Below are 14,289 nucleotides of genomic sequence, written 5' to 3' on the forward strand. Positions count from 1 at the left end.
GAGGATCTGCTATCAGAAATTATGCCTCCAGGTGTTCTTTTCATCCTTCTGACTTTACTTAGCCTTTTCAAAATAAATGAATCAAATAATTAATAGGTATCAAACCCCTGTGATATTTTGTGTAGTACTCCAACTCTTTCCATAATTTTTTTAAATTCTAAGATAAATCAGTACTTGGGATGTAATGTACAACATGATGACTATAGTTAACACTGCTGTCTGGTATACAAGAAAGTTTTTAATGGAGTAGATGCTAAGAATTCTCATCATAAGGAAAAAAAAGTTCTTTTTCTTTCTCTTTATTTGGTACCTATACAAGATGATGGATATTAACTAAACTTACTGTGGTAACTGCTTCACAAATATATATAAGACAAATCATGATGCTCTACACCTTAAACTTATAAGTGCTATATGCCAATTATGTCTCAATAAAACTAAAAGAAAAGCCAGAAAAAAGAATTTCTTTTATCTCACAAAGTATGTGTTGTACACAAGGAAGAACAGTTACCCATAGAAGTTTTAATTGTGATAAGATCAAAAAGTATCAACACACAGAAAATACAATTAACTATAGAAAAACTCCCAACTGTTCATATTGATGTATATGGATTTGCATAAGGAAACTACCTGATAGAGCTATAGATGTCCAATGGGGTTTGATCCTTCTCTTTGGCTAGTCTCATCATATCTAACACTGCCATTCCAAGACATTCTTCCTGCGTTTCATGAGTCACCGGTATTTTTATCCATCCATGTAAAAAATCATGCCGCCACTACAGGAAAAAAATTTAGAAGGAAATATACCTTAAATTTCACTATCACATTTAAATCTACTATCATATTTTAACCTATAATTTCTAGAACATATGCATTTAAAAAGAACGTCACCTCCTTCCTTGATGTCCAATTATTTTGCCATAAAATTTTAGTAAAAGTTTTGTCAATGGAAACTGATTTAAACTGGGTTCCCCGTTATACAGTACATATGATGTCAATCTATTTCACTGCTTATATCTTCTCAAGTTATATCCCCTACATAAAAATTACCCAAATTAAAATAGACATTAATTAATTAAATATGTCCTGAGTTCCACACATGTTCAAAGCATTATACTAAGGACTGTGTGAGATACAAATAGAAGTCTCCCTCAAGGAGACTAAAATCTAGCAGGGAAGCTAAACACATAAAGTATTATAACACCAGATATCTACACTAAGTGCCACACAACACATGTTTCAAGGACTTGAAAAGAAGTTGAAATTATACCAGTTGAGATAATCAGAGAAGGTTTCATGGAAAATTCAAAATTTCATGTAGTCTTAAAAGATGAAGAAATTTCTGATATACAAAACAGGGTGATAAAATAGAAGGAATGATACAAAAACAAAGCACAAGGCATATTCACAGGTACAAACAAGTTTGGTTGGGCAGACAACTTATGTAAGGGAATAGTGTGGACTAAACCTTGGAAAACTAAGTTGGAGTCAAACTGAAGGTACCCTTGAATGACTTGATCCTAACAAGCAATAGACAACCATTTTTTTAAAGCATCAGTTTCTCACAGCACCTTTTCTTAAAGCATCATGCCTCTTCCATTGGTAGACATACCAATGATAATAAAAAAGTGCTTTAAGGAAATAATGTGTATTCAAGGAGACTCTGTAAGAGGTACAAATATGAGATAACAAGGATCTGATGTAGGGAACAGAAGACACTAAAAGAGTTTGAAAAAAAATGATAACGTTATCATGATATAAAAAATGAAGAAAAAGAAAAAACAAAAATTTCAAGATTTTGGTCTAGATGATTTAGGAATTTGGAAATCGGACTGAACATGTAATGGGAGAAAAGAACAGCAAAACATAAAAAGCACCAATATTCTAAAAAGTAATAGCAATTTTCTTGATAAGAAAGGTAAGAATTACAATATTAGCTGAAATACCAATGTTTAACCAAGGTTTTAAAGAAACAATATGGAGGGAATATACATTTTTTGCTGAGTATCTATGAATTCATTAAAGGTTGTCACAGGGCAGCAATTTATTTATTTACTGAGGTGCTATAAGACAATCCTCAGAAGAAAATGAATTTAAAAGGGACATCTGGGGCGCCTGGGTAGCTCAGTGGGTTAAGCGTCCGACTTCGGCTCAGGTCACGATCTCACGGTCCATGAGTTCGGGCCCCACGTCGGGCTCTGTGCTGACAGCTCAGAGCCTGGAGCCTGTTTCAGATTCTGTGTCTCCCTCTCTCTCTGACCCTCCCCTGTTCATGCTCTGTCTCTCCCTGTCTCAAAAATAAATAAACGTTAAAAAAAAAATGTAATAAAAATAAAAATAAAAAAAATAAAAGGGACATCTGATTTTTGGCTTTTATTGGCTTACCTTTCCCAAATCTATCTTTCTATAGTAATATCTTATGTACTTTATACTTTAGTGGCTGAACTTTTTTTAGTTATTTAAAAATCTCAACATATCTTATACTTTGATGATGGCACCAGTCAAATCTGCTTTATTTAGTCTATAATATGCATATAATCTAACCTGGTATCAATATGAGCTGGATAAGTTAATTACTACCTTATGTATTTTCTGGGCACAGATTTAGAGAAATAGAAACATTAAGAAATAGAAAATTACATGTGGTATTTATTATCTAGATACAACTTAGGATTCTATTGTGAAATTATTTTGCTGTGCTAGGTAAGAAAATTCTTCCTAGGAAGACAAAATTAGAAATCATCCACAATTTTTCTTGATCATAAGTATGAGATATCACAGTATTAATACTAGGGTAAAGCAGCTGAATAAACAGTTTAGGAAAATCGTCTTCTTAATGGGATTTAAATTAGCATGCCACCAAAATAAAAACCAGTTCTGCAGCACAGGTGACATAATCATAAAAGAACATAAAGTCATAACCTCATAGTATCTATTCTCAAAAGCCTATCTCTCTTTTTAATGGCTACTGAAACAAAGGTTTTAAAAGCTACTGAAGCTATCTAAAAGCTGGGTGGTGGTCAAATTATTTTTGACAAGAGCACCAAGATCATTCGATGGAGAAAGAAACAGTTTTTTCAACAAATGGTGCTGGAAAAACTAGATATCCACATGCAAAAGAATGAAATTTGGCCTTTACCTTACACCATCAATAACAGTTAACTCAAAATGAATCAACGATCTAAACACAAGCACATAAGAGCTAAAACAATAAAATACTGCAAGAGAATACAGGGGGAAAGCTTCATGATACTGATTTGGTAATGATTTCTTGGACATGATACCAGAAGCACAGGTAAACACAAGAAAAAAAAATCAGATTATATCAGAATTTAAAACTTTTGGGCATCACAAGACACATCAACAGGTGTGAAAGGCAATAGACAGAATGGGAGAAAAGATTTACAAATCATATGGCAGATCGGGGGTTAGTACCCAGAATACATAAAGAACACTTACAGCTTGACAACAACCTGATTAAAAAATGGGCAAAGGACACAAATAGTAATGTACCCAAAGAAGATGTACAAACCTCCAAAAAGCTTAAGAAAAATGCTCAACATCACTAATCATTAGGGAAATGCAAATCAAAACCACAGTGAGATATCACTTCACATCCATCAGAATGGCTATTATCAAAAAACCAGAAAGTAAGTGCTAGTGAGGATGTGGAGAAACGAATCCTTGTGCAGTGCTGGTGGAATGTGCAGCTGCCACAGAACACAGGGTAGCAGTTCCTCAAAAAAATAAAAAATAGATTTACCATGTAATCTAATAATTCTACTTCTGGATACATATCCAAAGGAATTGAAAGCAGGATCTCAAAGAGATATTTGTACACCTATGTTCACAGCAGTGTTATTCATAAGAGCCAAAAGGTGGAAGCAACCCAAATATTAACAGATAAACGGATAAACAAAATGTGGTCTATACGATGGAATATTAGCCACCCTTAAAAAGGGAGGAAATTCTGACATGCTATGACATGGATGACCTTGAAGGCATTATGTTATGACAAGTCAGTCATAAGAGAGGAAATGCTGTATAATACCACTTACACGAGGCACCCAGAAGAGGCCAACCCAGAGACAGAGAGCAAAATAGCTGCCAGGGGCCAGAAGAGCATGAGGCATTAAACAAGAGACCTTGTTTAACAGGTATGAAGTTTCAGTCCAGGAAGATGAAAATGTTCTAAAATGAATGGTGGTAATGGTTGCACAATAATGTGAATGTACTTTAATGCCACTAATGTGTCCACGTAAAAATGGTAACTTTTACTAAATATATTTTACTAGAATTCAGAGAAAGTTTCTTGTTCTCATAACCCAAAAGAGAAATATCTTCCAGTTTGTTGCTCACAAACTGAACCAGCTTTCTTAGATATCTTAGAAATATGAGCCGTGAGCAAATGCACCCCAATGTTTATAGCAGCACTATTGATAATAGCCAAATTATGGAGAAAGCCCAAATGTCCACTGACTGACGAATGGATGAAAAACACGTGATACATATATACGTATACATACATACACACACAATGGAATATTACTTGGCGATCGAAAAGGATGAAATCTTGTCATTTGCAATAACGTGGATGGAACTAGAGTGTATTATGCTAAGCAAAATAAGTCAGAAAAAGATACACAATTTCACTCATATGTGGAATTTAAGAAATAAAACAGATGAACTTAAGGGAAGGAAAGGGAAGGGAAGGAAAAACAAGATAAAAAGAGAGGAAGGCAAACCATAAGAGACTCTTAAACACAGAGAACAAACAGGGCTGCTGGAGGGATGTTGGGTAGGGGTGTGGGCTAAATGGGCGATGGGCATTAAGGAGGGCACTTGTTGGGATGAGCACTGGGTGTTAATGTCAGTGATGAATCACTGGGTTGTACTCCTGAATCCAAGACTACACTGTATATTAACTAACTTGGATTTAAAAAAAAAAAAAGAAAGAAAGAAAAGAAATGTGAGCCATGAGGATCTGTGTAGCTATTTCCTATGATATTTGCAAATCGGATTCAGAACTCCTTACTCTGACATTTTGGGAATAAGAAGAGCATATCTTTACTCAAAAGCACTAATAAATTTTTTCTTTAGTTTCTACTCCTCAGTCTTATGGCACATAAAAACAGAAGTTATTTAATGACATAACATTTCAATTATTGTTTAAATTAAGGTAACAATAAGAAAACATTATAAAATGTTCAAATACACTACAAAAATTTAATACAGCAGTATTAATGAACAAATAACTAAAACACAGCTCTCAGATCAAGTATTAACATCTAGCCATCCTCTTATGAGGAGCTAAACAAACTATTGTTAACTCACTTTTATATAGTTTCCTACTTTTCTTTACATTTTATTACTCACTATTTAAGTCTGAAATTGCTCAGGAATAAAAAAAAATTTTTTTCTCTAAATTAATTTCGCTGTCTTACATTCCAGACACTTATATCTACGTGAATCATGTGCTATAACTCAATCTGAACTTTGTGAAATCCTTAAAATGTCACAAAGCATTAAAAAAAAAAAAATAAAAAGAGCTAATTAAGGGAACCTTTATAAAATAGATTTTATTATTTATAAGTTATAAATAATAAATTAAAAATTAGTGATAAAAAGATTAAAAACTAGTGATAAAAAGAGTCAATTTTGTTACCTTTCTGTACCTGCTAGGCAAGACAGAACATCAATTTTCCCATAGATGAAGATTTTCCTGATGAAGAGCTACAGAACACAACAAGATTCTTATCATTTAACACGTATACAAGTAAGATAATATAATTATACCTGAGCAAAAAGGTAAGACATGACAAAGTCATCAAGAAGAGGAGCTTCAGCACCTCGAGACACTCCATGCCGATAGGTTCTGTTGCTGCCATTACAATACCAGTAAGGAAAGTAAAATCTACAAGACAAAACATTCAGTCAGCCTCCAAATAGTTCAAATATAAACATACTATGTACATATAACCACTTCCAGCATACTGAAAGGTATTATCCCATAATCAGAAAACACAGCTAACAGTGTTAAATACTAGGTAGGGACAAAAGAAAATCTGGGTAAGACCATGATAATAGTATAGACAGAAGATACAAGAAACATAAGTGTAAAATCAATATGCTTTTTGCCTTTTTTTTTAAGTTTATTTATGTATGTATGTACGTATTTATTTAGAGGGAGACAGCGTGTGTGTGTTAGTGGGAGAGGAGCAAAGAGAGAGGGAGAGAGAATCCCAAGCAGGGTCCCACAGACTGTGAGATCACGACCTGAGCCAAAATCAAGAGTCGGACACTTAACCGACTGAGCCACCCAGGTTCCCGTGAGCTGCCTGCTTCTATGCACAGAATGCAAAAGCAAGAGGAAACAGAAAAATGTAGAAACAAAATATTAACAAAAAATTATTTTAATATTAATCCAGTGATATCGGTAGAGGAATCTGAAAATGCTAACTGGTATGAAAACAATGGCTTCCTCTTTTAGGAAATGGAGGTTAATCACCACAGGATACCACTTCACACCCGTCAGAATGGCTAGTATCAAAAAGACAAGACGTAACAAGTGCTGGCGAAGATGTGGAGAAAAGAGACCCTCCGGGCACCGTTGGAAGCACTGTAAGTTGGTGCACAGCCATGACGACAAACAGTATGCAGGTTCTCAAAATACTAAAAATAGAAATGCCATGCAACCCAGTAATTCCACTACTGGGTATTTACCTAAAGAAAATGAAAACACTAATTTGAAATGGGACAGGCACCCCTATGCTTACTGCATTATAATTTACAATAGCCAAGATATGGAAGCAGCCCAAGTGTCCATCAACAGATGAACAGATGAAGTGTGGAATACACACATTATGGACCATTACTCGGCAATAAAAAAGAATGCAATGTTGCCAATGATAACATAGGTAGACCTAAAAGGTATTATGCTAAGTGAAAGAAGTCATACAGAAAAAGACTAATACCATATTCCACTTATATGTGCCAACTAAAAAGTGAAACAAATGAACTAAAACATAAAAAAGAAACAGACTATAGAGAAAAAAATGGGCATTTGTTTCGGGGAGTGGAACACAGGTGAAATAGGTCAAGAGGATTAAGAGCTACAAACTTCCAGTGCCAAAATAAAGAAGTCATGGGGATGAAAAGTACAGCATATGGAATATAGTCACTAATACTATAATAACTATGGTGACAGATGACAAGTAGGCTTGCCATGGTGAGCATTTCATAATGTACGGAATTGTCAAATCACTCGGCTGTATACCTGAAACTAAGAGTATGTCAACAACACTTCAGTACAAATGAATGAATCAATGAAACAGGCTAAAAACTTGTCCTTCAAAGAAACAAAACATATCCTCTATTGCTCCATTTACACCTTTACTGAGATATAATTCACGTACCTTAAAGTTTACCCATTTAAAGCATACAATTCAAAATGTTTTTTAGTATGTTTGAAACATTGTACAAACATCCCACAATCTAATTTTAGAACATTTTCATCCCCCCTAAAAGAAACTCCATACCTACCAACAGCCATACCCAAATCATCCCAACTACTCTCCACCTCTAAGTGACCCCTAGTCTATCTCTATAAATTTGCCTGTTTTGAACAGTTTATATAAATGGAATCATATAACATGTGGCCTTTTCTACCTCCTTTCATAAGCATAATATTTTCAAGGACTATCTACATTATAGCAAACATTAGTATTTCATTCCCTTTTTAATGCCCAGTTAATATTTGATCGTATGGATAAACCACATTTTGCTTCTTCATTCATCACACGATGGACATTTGGATTGTTTCCATCTTTTTGGCATTGTGGATAAGGCTGCTAGGTACAGTATGTACAAGGGTAAGGGTGTGTGTGTTTTCTACATCCATCTTTTTGAGGAACAAACTGTTAAAGTGGCTGCACCAGTTTACATCTCCAACAGCAACATATAAGTGTCCCAATAGTTCAGATCCTTGACAACACGTGGAGAGTTTCACTAAGTTAGTCTTTTTTGGTATTGCTGACTTGGCGTCCATTTTGTTTAACCAAGAGGCTTCTTGCAGTGACCTTAAACTGACACTAGCCCCTTCATGCAAGTGCACACCCTACACAACAGCCCACTGAGTCACAAGCAAATGTGAGTTTCTGATAAAACTTCCCTAACACCCTTGTGATCAACAATCTCCCCTGTTTTCCAGCACCTAGCCCTTAAAAGCCCCTTCAATAAGACTCCCATGTAGCTTACCAAAGACCAGCTCTTTCAGCTTGAATCGACCAAATTGGGCCTTAGGCAAGGAACCCCAAAGCACTCTACCCACAGACCCTAGGGAAGCCGTGTGCCCTGGGTCCTATGTCTCTCTCTGTACCCTGCCTTGATCTCTCCATGTGGCCCCTCAAGGCATGCTGGATACCTCCAGAACCTTTGAGTAATAAACTTTTCTATTTCAATTTCTCTTGTGCTGTTGTTGAAGCATGGCTCACCATCCAACACCCCGTGCCCTATTTCATGAGTAATAATTAGGCAAATTCATAACAACTTGTTATTGTCCATCTTTTATATCTTTGTCATCCTAACGGGTGAACTGGTGTCCTGCTGTGTTTCTGATTTACATTTCTCTAAAGACTAATGATGTTGAGCATCCCTTCATGTGCTTACTGGCTATTTGTATGTCTTAATTTAGAAAAATGTCTATTCAAATCCTTTGTTCATATTTTCGCTGAGTTATCTGTCACTGTACTATTGAACCATTAAGAATTCTTTATGTATTCCAGGGGTGCCTGGGTGGCTCAGTTGGTTAAGCATCTGACTCTTGATTTCTGTTCAGGATATGATCTCATAGTTCATGGGATAGAGCCACAAGTTGGGCTCCATTCTCTCAGTGGAGAATTCTTTATGTATTCCAGATGTAAGACCTCGATCAGATATATGACTTATAAGTATTTTCTTCCATTCTGTGGGCTGTCTTTTCACATTCTTTTTTCTTTTAAAGCTTACTTATTTATTTTTGAGAGAGAAAGAGAGAGCATGCATGTGAACAGGAGAGGGACAGAGAGAGAGGGAGAGAGAGAATCCCAAGCAGGTTCCGCGGTGTCAGCACAGAGCCCAAAACAGGGCTTGATCTCACAAACCATGAGATCATGACCTGGGCCAATCAAGAATCAGATGCTCAACTGACTGAACAAACCAGGCACCCTTGTCTTTTCATTCTTGACAGCAACCTTTGATGCACAAACATACATTTTGATGAATCCCAATTAACATACTTTTCTTTTGTCACTTGGGCTTTTGGTGCCATACTGAAGAAACCAATGCGTACTCTAAGTACACAAAGATTTACTCCTATATTGCCTTCTAAGAGTTTTATAGTTTTAGCTCTTAGATTTAAGTCTTTGATTCATTTTAAGTTAATTTTTGGGGGGCACCTGGGTGCTTCAGTTGGTTGAGTGTCCGACTCTTAACTTCAGCTCAGATCATGATCTCACCATTCATGAGATCAACCCCTGCGCTGGATTCTGTGCTGACAGTGCGGAACCTGCTTGGGATTCTGTCTCCCTCTCTCTCTGCAAATAAATAAACACTCCCCCTCTCAAAATAAACAAACATTTTTTAAAAAGGCATTTTGGGGTACCTGGGTGGGTCAGTCAGTTAAGCATCTGACTTCAGCTCAGGTCATGATCTCACGGTTCGCAGGTTCAAGCCCCGCATTGGGCTCTGTGCTGACAGCTTGGAGCCTGGAGCCTGCTTCTGATTCTGTGTATGTCTCTCTTTCTATCTGCCCCTCCCCTGCTCATGCTCTCTCTCTGTCTCTCAAAAATAAATAAATAATAATATTCAAAAATAAACATTAAAAAAATTGATAAGGGAAAAAATTTGATAAGGGAAACAATTTTTAATTCTTGAGAAGAGATCAGCAAACTCTGGCCCATAGCCGCATTCTGGTCCACTGTGAGATTTTATAAATAAAGTTTTACTGGAACACAGTCATGCCAATTCATTTACTTCTTATTCATGGTTGCTCTCACACTTTAATAACAGAGCTGAAGAGTGAAAACAGAGATAGTATAGCTTCAAAGCCTAAAATATTTACTAATGGCCTTTTCAGAAAAAGACTGTAGACCTCTCCTCTACAAACATTCTCAAAGCAAAAGATACACTTACTAATTGCAGAAAGTACAGTCATTACAGAAAGTAATAAAAAAAATACTCCCAATAAAATATTGGTATTTTGCCAATCTACGGAGCATGTTAACATGCTTCTTTTAAATAATACAACTTTGGGGGCACCTGGATGGCTCAGTTTGTTGAGCATCTGACTTCAGCTCAAGTCATGATCTTGCAGTTTTTGAGTTTGAGCCCTGCATCGGGCTTGCTGCTGTGAGCACAGAGCCCATTTCAGATCATCTGTCTCCTCCTCTTTGTGCCTTGCCCCCACTCACGCTCTCTCAAAAATAAAAAAATTTAAAAAATAAATAAGTAAAAATAAAATAAATGATACAAATTTGTAAAGTCTTAAAACCTGCATAAAAGTCTTACTTTGGATAGATTTAACCCTAGGTACTTTGCATTTTTTGTTGCTATTAGTTGTTATTTTAAATGACCTCTTTTCTGTTTGTGGTGTACAGAAATAGTTGATTTCTTTTAATGTTTGTTTATTTATTTACTGAGAGAGAGAGAACGCACACGCGCACAAGTGAGGAAGAGGAGCAGAATGAGGCGGGGGAGTGAATCTTACGCAGGCTCCACGCCCAGTGTGGAGCCTGACATGGGACTCGATCCCATTAAAAATCAAGAGTCAGGAAGAAAAGAAAAAAAGAAAAAAACAATCAAGAGTGAGACATTTAACCAACTGAGCCACCCAACTAAGCCACCCAGGTGCTCCAGAAATAGTTGACTTTTAACATACTGATCATATAGATCTAGCATTCTGCTGAACATTTATTATTGATGCCTATACATTTGTTTACATTTTCTATGTTAACAATCATAGCATCCCCAAATAATGACTCTTTGCTTCTTTGTTCTCAATTACTAAATATTTTGTGTATTTTTTTGTCTTAACTGTATTTGTTGAGAACTCCACTAAAATCCTAAATAGAACCAGTGGTGGTGGCTATTTTTGTTTTTTATCTTGTTTGTGATTTTAGAGACTGCTTCTGACCTCTTACCATTTGAGAATATTACTTGCTTCTTGCCTTTGGTAAATATCCTTTACCCTTTACCATGATAAGGATATCTCTCTTGAATTTTAGTTTTTTAAGGCTTCCTTTTCTTTCCTTTTAAAAATCATGAATGAGTCCATGTGCATTTTTACTATGTAACACTGACTCTGCATGGAATGAATCTATTTCATAAGAGCCACAGATCAAACGTATTTCTTTGTTTTATCATTTTGAGTGGAAAATTATTAAATAAGTTAACTAATAATTTGCGGCTGCAAATAACACCTGCAAAATCATACCTCTACTTCACTTCGACTCTAAAAAAATTATATATTTTTTAAAGCTTACTTATTTATTTTTGAGAGAGAGAGAGCACAAGTGGGGAGGGCAGACAGAGAGGGAGAGAGACACAGAATCCAAAGCAGGCTTCAAGCTCTGAGCTATCAGCACAGAGTCCGACACGGGGCTCAAACTCATAAATCGTGGAAGTTGGACGCTTAACTGAATGAGCCACCCAGGTGCTCCACTAAAAAAAATTATTAAAAAGAGATGGGAGATTACATTTTGTTGCACAAAATATTGAATTTCCTAGGAAACCAACAATATTCCAAATTTTATTTGGATTTTATTCAGGATTTTATTAGTAAAGGCCATTCACATCCTTTTTAAAATTTAATTATAATACTAAATGGTAAAGTAGCATCCCACCAGAAAAGCTCGGAGGATTCTAGACAAAAAACATTTATAAACACTTCCCCTAGTCGAGAAAAAGTCTTAAATGAAGCTCTGGTCCCTGTTATTAAGTGCTCTGCAATTTAAAGATATGTCTGGGGGCGCCTCGGTTGCTCTGTCAGTTGAGCGTCTGACTCGAGATCGGCTCAGGTTGTGACCTCGCAGTCCTGAGATCCAGCCCCAGGCTGGGCTCCAGGCCGAGCGTGCGGCCTGCTTGGGATTCTCTCTCCCCCCTCTCTGTCCCTTCCCCCACTCATAGTAGATAAACTCAGAAAAAATGTACGTATATGTTTGATAATTTCTCTCACTTTGCCCTTTAACCACTAAATGAGTCACTTTACTGTAGAAAGTACCTTATTCTGTAGAGTACGTTGTGCCTGGTTGATTCATCTACATGGAAGACATGGTTGGGCGGATACCAGGTCCTTTCGGTTTCACTCATTAAAGCAAACATACTATGATACACGGGCGTGATTCCTAGGAAAGAGGTAAGAAAAGAAATGATTACAGACAGCAGCAAGTGCATTTATAGAACATCTGCAATTTGTAACAGGATTGAAATAACAACTCTTATTCGGCACAAGTGCAGTAGCAATTGACATCTTTTGGTTCAGCATGACTTACAACTCAATTCTTAATTTAATCTTTTTCCCTACATTTTAAAATATGATTGCTGGGACTCTTTCAAGCAGATTTTTAAAAACATTTTATCTAATTTTTTTTAGGTATCTTGCACAGAAAGGTGAATTCAAATCTGTGTGTGTTTTAATTGATAATGAGAGTATCAACTAAACTATTTGGAGATCATTGAATACTTTTAAGAGAACGGCACAACAGTTTTTTTTTTAAATGTTAAATTTTACACAGTGCACCAGTAACTATATTTTCTGCACTTTTTACACTTACAAGGAAAATATTTTAATGTCATCTTAAACTGCAGGGGTATATGATTTTTTTTCAAAGATATTTTCGAAGGTACATTAACAAAGGTTTGAAGACTACTGAACTTTTTAAAAAGCATATGAAACAAAAAGCCACACAATTAAATAATGCACATTATCTCCCAGCACATATAGAACATTCACACATAGACACACACATACACATTCCAATTTTTTGGGGTCTAAGAACAAGTCTCCCAAAGTGCCAGAGAATAATCACCATGTTCTCTAACCACATTTCAGCTAAATCAGAAATGAATACTTAAAAAATTTTCTTTTAATTTTTTAAAATTCAAGCTAGTTAACATAATTAATCCTATATATTTGAAAACATAAGCCTCACAAAAACAAACGTTATTTTTATTCTAGTAATGTTTTGATCTTTTCCACTGTAGACAAGAATGACACCAACTCAACACACTGACAATAAAGATATAAAATTTTCATTTGAATTATCAACACAACTGTTTACTCATAGATATATAATAATTTCAGTAAGTTACATATAAAAACAGTATTGAGTAACAACTTTTAAACTGTATCCTTGTACTCTTTCTTGTATTTACACTTACTTCTCAATATCCAGAGATTATAGGAGAAATTATAACAGAAATTAAATAGTATTTATAATGAACAATTAATAACATGTATTAAAAATTATGGAGTATAGCTAAAGTGATACTTAAGAGGAAAAATTATAGCTTTAACCTGATTACATCAGAAGATAACAAAGAATGATCTAAGTTATCTAACTCAATACATTAAAAAACAACAGAATAATCTAGAAGACAGTTGAAAATGTGATAGAGCAGAAGTTAACAGAAGATTCAATAAAGAGAATCAAGAAAATAAAAGCTGATTATTTGCAATAACTAACAAAATAAACAAGCCTTTGTCAAATCTGATCAAGAAAAAAAACCACATGGGGCGCCTGGGTGGCTCAGTCGGTTAAGCGTCCGACTTCGGCTCAGGTCACGATCTCACGGTATGTGAGTTCGAGCCCCGCGTCGGGCTCTGTGCTGACGGCTCAGAGCCTGGAGCCTGTTTCAGATTCTGTGTCTCCCTCTCTCTCTGACCCTCCCCCGTTCGTGCTCTGTCTCTCTCTGTCTCAAAAATAAATAAATGTTAAAAAAAAAAATTTAAAAAAAAAAAAAAAAGAAAGAAAAAAAACCACAGATAAACACTAATGATTTTTCAAAAGTATAACTGACACACCTGGGTGGCTCAGTCAGTTAAGTGTTCGACTTTGGCTCAGATCATGATCTCACAGTTCATGAGTTTGAGCCCCATAAAGGGCTCTGTGCTGAAAGCTCGGAGCCTGGAACCTGCTTCAGATTTTGTGTGTGTCTCTCTCTCTGCCCCTCCCCAACTCATGCTCGTTCTCTCTCTCTCTCTCTCTCTCTCTCTCTCTCTCTCTCTCTCTCTCTCTCAAAAATAAACATTAA

General features: G+C 35.8%; 1 protein-coding gene across 4 annotated transcripts in view; it reads right to left on the reverse strand.

Annotated features, from left to right (window-relative positions):
• The window catches only part of JAK2 (Janus kinase 2), a 117,842-nt gene that overhangs the window by 50,130 nt on the left and 53,423 nt on the right, over positions 1-14,289 (reverse strand). For 3 of the 4 annotated variants that reach the window (XM_019463722.2, XM_019463724.2, XM_019463725.2), the window contains 3 exons: positions 12,257-12,380; positions 5,797-5,914; positions 631-776 (listed from right to left, as the gene is read on the reverse strand). In XM_019463722.2, coding sequence (XP_019319267.1) covers positions 631-776; positions 5,797-5,914; positions 12,257-12,380 — 388 coding nt within the window. Of the gene's footprint in view, positions 1-630; positions 777-5,796; positions 5,915-12,256; positions 12,381-14,289 lie in introns of those variants that run through there. The other variant, XM_019463727.2, reaches the window with a different exon arrangement.

The sequence above is a fragment of the Panthera pardus genome, unplaced genomic scaffold (genome assembly GCF_024362965.1).
Source record: "Panthera pardus isolate Hobbes unplaced genomic scaffold, ASM2436296v1 HiC_scaffold_20, whole genome shotgun sequence".
Classification (NCBI taxonomy): Eukaryota; Metazoa; Chordata; class Mammalia; order Carnivora; family Felidae; genus Panthera; species Panthera pardus.